The following is an 11,453-nucleotide window of genomic DNA, read 5'->3' as shown; positions in this document are numbered from 1 at the left end:
GCTGAACCAACTAAACCCATATTAAAACTGTCCCTTGTCTTTGCGTATTACTAATTATTATGAATCTATATTCATCTATAATTAGAATCTTAAGTACCCTTCTAAGTTTACGTTTTTTTTAAAATAAAAAAGCAAATGAAGTATAAATTATTAATAGAAAAGAACAAATCAAACTATGACATGTAACATGAAAAAATAAAGGTTATTAGAAGAACACACATCAGCAAAGGTCAAAGGATTAACAAACCCAAATTGCTGAGTCAGCTAACTGTTTTTGACGGCTTGTGCCCCGAGTTGCTACTTCTCGACCCCAAATTAGTACCTTCATACGTTCATGAAAGGATCACCAAACCATTTCTTCTCTTTTCACATAAATAATAATATATACCATATATCACTCCATTTTCAATTCATCAATCACATGAAAAAATTTATCAACCAAAAAATTTTTAAAAGTTTTTTTTACTAGTTTAATTGTTAATTATTTATTTTTAACCCTCCACCTATTAGGTTGATTCGAATCTAATGAAATTAGACATAATGTGACTTGAGAATAACTAACCTAAAGCTAATCTGATTCAAAAATAACATAATCTGAAATCTATCCCTTTTATCTTTGTGACAGATGTATATTAAAATGTCGTTAAATAACTTCTACCAGAGCTTTCATCTAAGTAGGATCTAGGGGCTGATCATATGTTTTCATCTAAGTTAGAAGTTTAGGATCACCACGCGGATTAAAAAACGATTTGTCCACCACATAAAAAAGTCAAAAACTCAAGGTCACCACATGAAATTTCCGAAAAAGTTCCACTTAATTTGATAAGTCAATTTACTACTCCCTCCTATTCACCTTATGAGTCTCATTTGACTTTTCACGGATTTTAAGGAGAGTCAAAAGTGGGACCCTAAGGGTAGGAAAGAGAGTGGTATTATGGGTTTTTTAGTGTAAGGGAGAAAAATTAGTATGGGTAATGGAGGGTATAATTGAAAATAGGATAAAGTTACTAAGGGCATAAAAGTCAAAAACCCATACCAAAAATAGAAATGAGACAATTAAGATGACTTGACCATAAAAGGAAATGGGACACATAAGCTGAATAGGAGGGAGTATTTTTTTATCATAAACTAAATCAAAGTAAATTATGATTTTTTTTTTCCAATAAAAAACAAACCTTTAAAAAATCATTTCCCTCTTGATTTTATTTTTTTATTTTTTTTCTTCTCCCATTTATTTCTTAGTATAAACATAGACGTAGAACCATTCGTCTTCCTCACCCCAAAGGAACGATCAAAGAGAAAAAAGAAGTCATCTTTTTTTTCTCTACTTGCTAGCTAGCTTGATTGTTGTGTTCTTAGCTTATTTGAAGATCATAAGCAAGAAATTGAATGGAGAAGAGATCAGGAGGGAAAATGTGGGAAATAATTCCATTTATGACCATGTTTTTAGTAGAAGGATGTACAATTGCTTTAACAATAACAGCTAAATCTGCCATGGCTATTGGAATGAGTCAATTTGTGTTTGTTGCTTATTCTAATGCTCTTTCTTCTGTTCTTCTTCTTGTATATTGTCTCATCTATCATAGGGATAGGTAAGCTTATTAGGTTTATTATTCATTTACAAATTAATTTTTTTTTATTATTTATGACATATCTCAAGTAATTAACTCCGCAAAAAATTTAAGCTGATGGCTGACTTAAAGCTTAAGGATATGTAATGCCTCCTTACACGAAAGCCTTTTGAGTTAGAAGTGTGGGTGCAACACAAGATCTTCTCCTACCTAACGTGGAATATTCCACAAATAAGGGGTGCATGGTTGAGATTTAAACCCGTGATCTCTTATTACGCTGGCTTTAATACCATGTCAAAAAATCAACTCAATTAAAAACTTAAGCTTATAGTTGAGATCCCATAATATCCAACAATATAAATGGATTATGAAATTCTAATATTGGTTTATGTATTTTTTGTTGAATTTTGGCAGTATGAAAATGATTTTTAATAGAGATCTTCTTACTCGATTTTTCCTCCTTGGTCTTACCGGGTTAGTTTTTGCTTTTCTTGATTGTTTGTCTGTTTTTTTTTTTATTTTTTTTTTATTTTTTATTTCTATATTATATGTATATCATGCATGCATAAATACGTATGGCATGTAGACACACACCCAAGCATACTAGCTATCCTTAATTCGTTTCTTAACAATTGCTATACTTTTCTCAAAACGCACTCATAAAAAATTTAAAGAGAACTTAGGAAAATTATAGTTATTATAAGGAAACGAAGGATAGTATCTGGTTGTACTAAACTACTGACCGAATACAATAAGCTTCCACGATGCAAGTTGGTGTTTTGCTATGGTGGAATGGATCCCTTCAAATAGAGTACTCCATATTGGAGACCTTATACTAAATTATGAAGGTTAAAAGCGGTTTTTAAAACTTTTTTTTATTATTATATAGGAATTGAATAATTCTCATCATCTATGTAAAAATAATAAATCTCTTTCTCCTTTTGTTCGAAGAAGATTCGTCTAATCTTTAAGTAAAAAAGTAATTTTTTATTAATAAGGTTAGAGAAATTTGTTAGTTAAATTTTCTCAAAAAGTCATTTAATATTGAAATAATGACATATTGTTGTCATTTTTTAAACTTACGTATTGCATAGTGAAAAATGTATCCGTTAGTGATTTAATGGTATTCTTTACCCTAGCTAGCATAATTTAGCCAGTATTCAAAATAATTGATGAATAATTATCATTTACAAATTGGACAGAATTTTAACTAAAAATCTAATTTTTTTTGTTATATTTGGTTTCAATAGTAAAAAGTGGTAGCAATAAATTAGTAACAGTAAGTGTTAGATATTATTATATGTTATTATTATTACAGCTAGTCTTCTAAGATACCGTGTTTCTGAGAAACGTCTTTAAGTTCTAATCCATTAAAATTTAATGATTACTCTTACTCTATATTTTTTCTTTTATGGGTCGACTCAATCAGAAATGATCTCTTAAAAAAACCGACTCTTATAAAAATTTGTGTTATTATTATATCTTATTAGTTAATTCATTTTTTTATTGTTTTTTTTTTAAAACGCTAAATATATAATTTGTATGTGAATGGCAGGATAACAATAGCTCAAAACCTTGCATTTACGGGGCTACGTGACAGCTCACCAATAGTTGTATGTGCAATGGGACTATTGCTACCATCCTTTCAGTTCTTCCTTAATCTTATTCTCAGGTATACTTTTCATCCATATCTCCCACTTACTAATTATTTGCATGGAATATGTCAAATTTTCCACTAAATTAATACTTCTAAGATATTAATTTCAATGATGATTTCTTGATTCTTCAATGATTTTATTGTCTTCATGTGATGGTCCATATCGATGGTGGAATCGAAAATTTTATTTTAAGTAGATCTGTTATAAATATTATATTAAATTTTCTTTGAAATTTGTAAAGCTACTCCAATCAATTTTCAACTTATAATCTAGCTACTTGATATGTGATCCAATCAATTATGGTTTCAACTTAAAAGAAGTAGCTTCAAAATAAAAAAAATTTGTAAATTTGAAAAATGACTTCGTTGTGTTTGATCCATTAAATTTATTTTCAGTATTTCTAAATTAGATCGTACTTGGATTAAATATCAGAATTTATCTTTTTTACAAGTTATGACACATCAAATACTGGTTGAATTTTTAATTAGTTTAAAATTAGATAGATCAATAATTAATAAGTTATCTATTTTTGACCTTTAAGGGACTCAAAAAATTTTAAAGAAATTAGAGGGGTTACATGAAGAATTCAACTTTTTTCTTTTATAAATAAAAAATTCAAAAATTTTATCTTTTGTCATGAATTTTATAAGTAGATTTTTTAAATTCAACTTAACTAACTTAAACCGAACATAATTCCATAATTCCACCTAATTAGACATACATAAAAAATCAAATTCATAATTCGAAAATTACACAAATTAAATTTACTTGGACTATATTAATTTTTTATCTAACTCAAAATTAATCTGACAGAAAATGACTTGATTTAAAACCGACCAACTATTTTGACATGTCAAAATGTAACAAATGAATTTGAGAACCAAGAACAATCATGGAAAATGATAGGAGTATTGACATGTACTCCATAAATACTTACTGTTGGTTGGTTGAATTATGAGGATAAATCTTTCTACATCCTTTAATAGGTACAGAGTTAGTTAATAGAATATTTGATATATAAAAAAACAATTTGTAGAATATACTATATATATATATGATGTTCTTAGTTTTATAATTTATGAAATATTTCAATTACTAGCTAGTATGTCATCACTTAATGGTTCCAATTTCTGTCCATCATTGTGACAATGACTTCTTCTCAAGGAATGAATCACTACTTCTTTTATTGGTACCAATTCATTAGAGCATTATTTACCAATAATTTATTTTTCTCTACTCTAAATAATTTAATTTTTTCTACACCATTTCAATTTTATCACTAATCTTTTACATAAATTTGTATTTATTATTCATTTAAAAATAAAAAATATAATGTGTTAATAGATGATCTTCACACAAGAATTTATAAGGCAGTAGTGGTTCTTAAATATTATCCTTTTATATATTTAGTTTAATGACATGCTTTTATAGGCTCTAAATTTTCGAAAATTGTAAAATTGAAAAACAAACTTATTGCAAGTTTTTGCTTCATCTCCTACCGTTATGTCACTTATATTAGCAGTATAATATACGGAAACAATAACCTTAACATCGATACCATATCAAAGAACAAAAAATAATTAGGTTTAAAAGCACAAATAAACATATAAAATTCGAATCAGAGAACTAAACTTCTAATAGTACAAAGTTTCTACTCAATCATTTTTTTACCGTTTTACATATATATATATATATATATATATATATATATATATATATATATATATATATATATATATATATATATATATTTATATATATATATATATATATATATATATATATATATATATATATATATATATATATTATATTTTGGGTAAATTGTTAATCATAAACCAAGCTTTATTTGGTTTGCTGAAAATAAACACATTTATTATTTATTTTTTAAATCTACCTATTAAGTATATTTGTTAAAAATAAACCGGCCTATTGTTTATAACAATTTTCAAACCTTCTTTATAAGTCAAAAATTATGAATAAACTATTTTTTTAGTTGAAATTATAAATAAACTATTAAGTTTATTTTCAGCAATTATAATAATAGTGAATTTATTTAAAAATAAATAACAATTAAATTTATTTTCAGCAGATTGAGCAAATATTAGTTTATTTTCTACAATTTTACATAACATTTTTCTCTTCAATATTTTGCGGTAGAAAAATCTTTAAACATTCACGAACTTCATTTAGTATAGTTAATTAATAATAAAAATGCATAAACAGGAAAGCTGAGTTGAAGTTAAGAAACAAAAGCACTAAAATCAAGATCATTGGAGTCTTACTATCTATCATGGGCGCAGTCATGGTAGCCGTGTATTTGGGCCCATCCATCCTCAATGGGCCAATAATTGGGCCTATCATGTTTCATCTTAAAGGCTCAACTAAGCCTTTCTTCATATTTATCTCTACCACTGAGGAATGGATGTTTGGCACCTTTTTGCTTGCTTGTGCAACCTTCTTCATTGCCATATGGAGTATAATCCAGGTAAATTTTTTTACAAATCCTCAAATTACAACATTTTTTATCAATTCTTTGTTCTTTTGAATTTACTCGGTTTTAGATTTCTACGTACAAACTATTTTATATAGGATATGCATGACAATTGGCTTTTAGCTGATTTAACCGGTCGAAAGTATTGACTGATAAGTTAGATGTTTAAGCTACTTATTATGAAGCAGTTTGTTAAAAATTAAATGCTAATTGTCGATAAATTTTAAAGAAAATAAATAAAAAGGGGAAAGCTAATAAAAAAAATATCATAATAGCTTTTTTTGTTTTGCATTAAAATCCATCTTTTCATCCAACTTAAGAGTCATTTACAAAAAGACTTTTCTTTAGCTGTTTTAACAAAAAGCTAAAAGTCAACTAAAAACACATTAATTAAACACACTTATAAATTTGCAATTGAAAGGAAATTGTATTTTCTTAGCAATCTAAATGAAACGGAAAAGTCGGTTTCAAATGTTGTTTTCTTTTAATATGTATTGATGTAGAATGTTGATTGTTTTTGCCCTGTTGTTATTTTGGTTGATCAGGTTTCAACATTCACAAGATTCCCTGATATGATGGTGATAGTAACTTGCTATACTATCTTTGGGACAATCCAAACTTTCTTTGTGGACATTATTGCCAATGGAGATTTGAATGCTTGGAAATTAAAGTGGGATTTGGAACTTCTTATCATTGTTTTGACAGTAAGCACTTCATTTTCTTTCTTTTACCTTTTTAGTTGATATTGTTACAATCTCGATTTAGATAATAGAATTATATGATTTTACGATTTAAATACACACTAATGATTTAAATCGTTATTAAAATCAAAATTAATTAGAATTTCTAGTAGATACATTAGTTTTTGCTGTAGCTAGATTGCTACATTCATGGGGAAGCCCAACGGGCCTGACAGAGACTCAGACCCCTGCAGCCCGATCTCATGGTTGATATTTTAAAGTTTGATCTCTTCAAATGTTTTGATTATACACAAGTGGTATAATCATCTAAGCAATAAATATGTGGTGCTTCAATCGCATAAAAACTTCAGAGATTTTCTTTTTGAAAGACGTTTTTTAGACCCAACCCATTAAACTTTAGTGTTATTTACTGTATTCTTAATACCTATTTACATTAATCTTAATGCCCTACTTACGATATACTTAATGCCCACCGAAAAAGTACTTAAAATGCCTACTTGCAATATTTTTAATGTCTATCGAGAAACTTAATCTACTGGCCTACTTACTATATTCTTAATGCCTACTTACAATATACTTATTGTCCACCGAGTAAGTACTTAAGTGCTTACAATATTCTAAATGTCTACCGAGAAATTTACTCTATATTTTTTTTTGGGTCAGGTCAAATAGAGATGGTCTATCAAAAAGATTGTCTCTCACAAGAATTAGTAAAACTTTAATATTACATTGGGTTAGACCATTAAAGGTTCTAGTTTTTTTTAGCTATTTTCTATCCCTTTTAACTTTTTTTTCTTAGCTTTTCCCCTAGCTACAGTTTTCACTAAAAGTGTAAAAAATACATTGATACATGTGAACTAGAAGTACATAGATTTATTTGTATAGAACTAAATTCCAAACTATCGAATTAAATTAATAAAATGAGGAAAAATGCAGGCCATATTTGGGACACTAGTACGTAGCAGAATCCAAGCATGGATAATGAGTATGAAGGGTCCTATGTACGTAGCCATGTTCAAGCCTGCTGGGATCTTTTGGGCTAACTTTTTTGGTGAAAGTTTCTTTGGCACTCTTTGTTATGGAAGGTAAGCCCATACTCCCTTTCTAATTGTGTTCGGCAAGTCACATTTTACCGTGAGACAGACCTATACAAACAGTTTAAATTATTTATATTTAAAATAAAATTAATTGAGTTAAACTTACAAAGGAGATAACTAAATAAAAAAAATTTTTTCATTAAATTTAAGAAAATAAAAATTATATTTGCCAATATTAAGTCGTCTCACGGTGATACAGTCTTAATAGAGTTTGTCAATTGCGTTTTATACATTTATTATGGTTCCTTTTGGGCTAACTTTTTTGGTAAAAGTTTAAACTGATTATTGAAATTCTATAATATGTCATATACTCTAACAATATAGACAAAAATTTTGATGGGCATATGACATTTTTTGAATATGGTGAGGCCTAGAACCACCGCTGCTTATATACTAATCTTTATAGACTTAAAAATAGGTTAAATTCAAAAATATATTCAATTAAATTATCATATATAATAATTATTGGTATTTTTTATAATGTAGTGTTATAGGCACAATTATAGTAGGAGTGGGGTACTATACAGTATTATGGGGAGTCAAGGAGGAAGCCAAGAAAGCTGAACAAGATTCAATCAAATCTGCTTCATCGGATATCAAGGCCCCTCTTTTGCATAATCAAAATGCCCAAGAACAAGTGTGAATAAATTTCATGCATTTTTCTACCAATAAATTAAACTACAAATATATTTCGCAGGTAATTAATTAATAACTTTGTTTTATTATTTAAATTTTATACTATGATATTTAACATAATAAATTAAGGAATATATTTTTATATAATGTATGTCAAATTTTATTTTATGTATATCTAACCTCATAACTTGTCTCTAACTATATATATGTTAGTTCAATCATAATCTAAGTTATTTTTAAGTTTAATTGTCGCTTTTAACTGATGAAAGTTTTTAACAATGCAGGCTTATGAAATGGAGCATGGAGGGAGATATCTCTTTTTTCTTATTTCTGAATCAAGATTATCCGAGGAAAACAAGACGAAATTCAAGAATATGGAAAAATACGTAAATTAAAGAGATTGAATTAAGTACATGAATTATAAATCTTGTTAAATTGGAGCAATATTAATATTGTAAAAATGTTATTATGAAGAAGTGCATAATAAAATAGCCCAGCTTTTTTTGGGGAAATGTAATGAGCTAAGAGAGGTCTATCTTAATTATGTAATATGGAAGCATGCAAAAGTGTTTAGAGTTTCTACAACCTTGACTCATTTAATAAGCAAGTTTCATCATTTTAAACTATAAATTTTTTATTAGTTAGATTCTGGTTAGTTAGCTTAATTTAATTTAAGTAATATCAAATTTTAAATAATTTAGTGGTTCCTAAATTGAAGTAAATAACTCCTTTTTACGAATAAATAAAAAAGATTCTTGTTCCCTTTGTATTCCCTTAGCTTAATTTAATCATAAATTCATAAATAACATAATAAAAGCAGCTAATTGAAACAATTCACATCACAAGTAATAAGATTATTATGAAAAAATTGTAGTACATCCATTATTATATTGATAATTTGGAATATCCACTTGTGATTATGAGAAAGTAGCCAAAATAATCACCAAAAATTACAGCATTGTTCCAAAAAGCAGCAACAACAGAGAGCAGCCATACTGCATCCACAATAATATCAATTATACATTTCTGATATATTGAATTACCATTATACAATAGTTGAAGTATGATAAATAATCTTATAAATTTGAGATTTAAGAGATGATTAAATAATGAAATATTTAAAATTTAAAATTTTGAAATTTTTAAAATTTTAAAATTGTCATATTTGTGCTGCTTTTGTAGGCCTGAAAATTTGATCTTTGTCATAAGGGTAAACAACAGCTCTATTGAGAGACCGTTTCTATGAGAGACGTCTCTCAGACTCAACCCAATTAAGCTTAATGCTTACTCTTATTTTATATTTTTTTTATGGGCCGACTTAATTATAGATGGTCTCTCAAAGAAACTGTATCTCATAAAATTTATAAAGGATAAAATATATAAATCTTAATCACCACCAGAGTAAGTCAAAAATAATTTTAATTATAGTTTTTTCATTCAAAATAATCATCACGATGGATTAACTTTCAACAGTCAGTCTCTACAAAATTGTCTCATCTAAGAGGAATCCCTATATAAAAAACATAAAAAAAAAAAAAAAAAACAAAAAAAAAACTGAACTCTCATTTATAATAGAAAGAGGGTTTTTATTTTAATAGTTTAAGCTGACCAAATTAAAATTGTTTCTTAATAGTTTGAGTTGATCTAATTACAATCATTTTACGTGAGACGGTCTTAACTCTTAATAGACAATTAATGTTCAAAGAAAAGAGAAATTTGTGTGAAAAGACATACGCAGCCCTAAGGAGAGAAGAAAGCCCGTTGTCATTGGAGTGATAGCCACCATAGGGCTGCTGAAAGGGCCGAGTTGGGCCACTGTAGTGCATGTGGGATACTTGTGGTGGGTAATTATCACTGAAGTAGCTTTGATAACCAGGCCCAGGACCAGGCCTAGGCCCAAGCCCAGACGCATAACCTTGCTCGAACCTAGGACGAGGTGGCGGTGGAGGTGCTACTCCAGGGTATCCTGCAGTTAAAGTCAACTAATTAAAACCAGATAATCCAACTTATTGCTTGTCCGCCTAAATATAAAGACATATTTAGAATCATCTCACATGTAGTGAGTATTCGCCCAAATTACACCCAAGTAATCATTTACGTTGAGAACTAGTTGTAAAGAGAGATATTCAAAATATATCCCATGATTCGAAATTTATCCCATCTTGTATCCGATTTGATATGACTTCAAAATTGATTTACAATTATGTAAAAAACAATACAGACACAAACTCAATTTCAAATCGACCCGAAACATTTAACCCGAAATCAACCCGATGACTCGAATAAAAAACTTTGCAATGATTTTGATTTTTTTTTTATAGCTTTAGAGGTGGATCATTCATGAATAACTCAAAAGGCAATTTTTTTTAAAACGGATAAACAATAGAATGAATTGTTTTAAGTCAATTTTTCCATAGATTTAAAATAACTTACCTTGTGGTGGAGGGTAGGATTCATGGGCAACATGGGATACTGTGGAGTAACTCATAATTTTGATGACTATTCCTATAACATTTAAGTTAGGAGTAATATTTCTATATATTTTGGCAAAACTTATTAAAGACTTCAACAAACTTAAAGCTTGAGGAATAGTCCCTAAAGCCTTAGTAAGATAAGGACACCCCTTGTGTTTTAAGGGATGACACCTTTTTTTGAGAAGTTTCCTTGTTTTGTCGTTTATCCTTGATCAAGCACAAGTGTTATTTGAGTTTTGGACTTGCAATCTTTACAAACAAATTATCGACCTTCTAATAAATGGATTTATGATATAAAAATGGTATATTGATCATTAATTCGAGATTTTGATTTTGCCATTAAATAATTCACATAAATAATATACTTCAATAAATATTTGAGTATTTTCCGAAGTGCGTCCACAAATTGAAATTCTTAATTATCCACTCTTTTTAATTATAATGCTAATGATGATAACCTAATTGGGCTGGTTGGTTACAAATATCTACCTTTTTAATTAATTAGTTTTAATGACTTAATGAAAACAACACAATTCGTCATCAGCATCATACCTAGTGTATTTCGCTTATAGGAAAACTATGATCAGGGTTTGGGGAGGAAGGAACACGGCAACCCATACATATAAAGAAGAGTACGATCAAAGAGTCTCTCGGCTCAAGAATGAAAACAACACAATTAAAATTGATAAATCCAACTAGATGACTTTTTGCGGAATAAAATAATATCGTTGAATGATTATAATTCTTAAAAGTTTCATTTTATTTTTTTTAAAATATTTCTTTTACTATATCACTTTTTAAAAGTCATGTCAAATTTTAACA

General features: G+C 28.1%; 2 protein-coding genes across 2 annotated transcripts; one reads left to right on the top strand and one right to left on the bottom strand.

Moving 5' to 3' along the window:
• Positions 1-1,204: 1,204 nt before the first annotated feature.
• LOC130820599 (WAT1-related protein At1g70260-like) lies at positions 1,205-8,986 on the top strand. Its single transcript, XM_057686030.1, has 8 exons — positions 1,205-1,592; positions 1,986-2,045; positions 3,127-3,243; positions 5,456-5,717; positions 6,269-6,427; positions 7,361-7,509; positions 8,008-8,218; positions 8,442-8,986. The coding sequence occupies exons 1-7, from the start codon at positions 1,390-1,392 to the stop codon at positions 8,162-8,164; spliced, it is 1,107 nt and encodes a 368-aa protein (XP_057542013.1). The 5' UTR covers positions 1,205-1,389; the 3' UTR covers positions 8,165-8,218; positions 8,442-8,986.
• LOC130820602 (cysteine-rich and transmembrane domain-containing protein WIH2-like) lies at positions 8,982-10,750 on the bottom strand. The gene is made up of 3 exons (XM_057686035.1): positions 10,591-10,750; positions 9,892-10,123; positions 8,982-9,152 (listed from the first exon to the last, which is right to left on the bottom strand). The coding sequence occupies exons 1-3, from the start codon at positions 10,643-10,645 to the stop codon at positions 9,098-9,100; spliced, it is 342 nt and encodes a 113-aa protein (XP_057542018.1). The 5' UTR covers positions 10,646-10,750; the 3' UTR covers positions 8,982-9,097.
• Positions 10,751-11,453: the final 703 nt, after the last annotated feature.

The sequence above is a fragment of the Amaranthus tricolor genome, chromosome 8, assembly GCF_026212465.1.
Source record: "Amaranthus tricolor cultivar Red isolate AtriRed21 chromosome 8, ASM2621246v1, whole genome shotgun sequence".
Lineage (NCBI taxonomy): Eukaryota > Viridiplantae > Streptophyta > Magnoliopsida > Caryophyllales > Amaranthaceae > Amaranthus > Amaranthus tricolor.
Note: the sequence above shows the minus strand (reverse complement) of the source record. Positions and strands in the feature narration are given on the sequence as shown.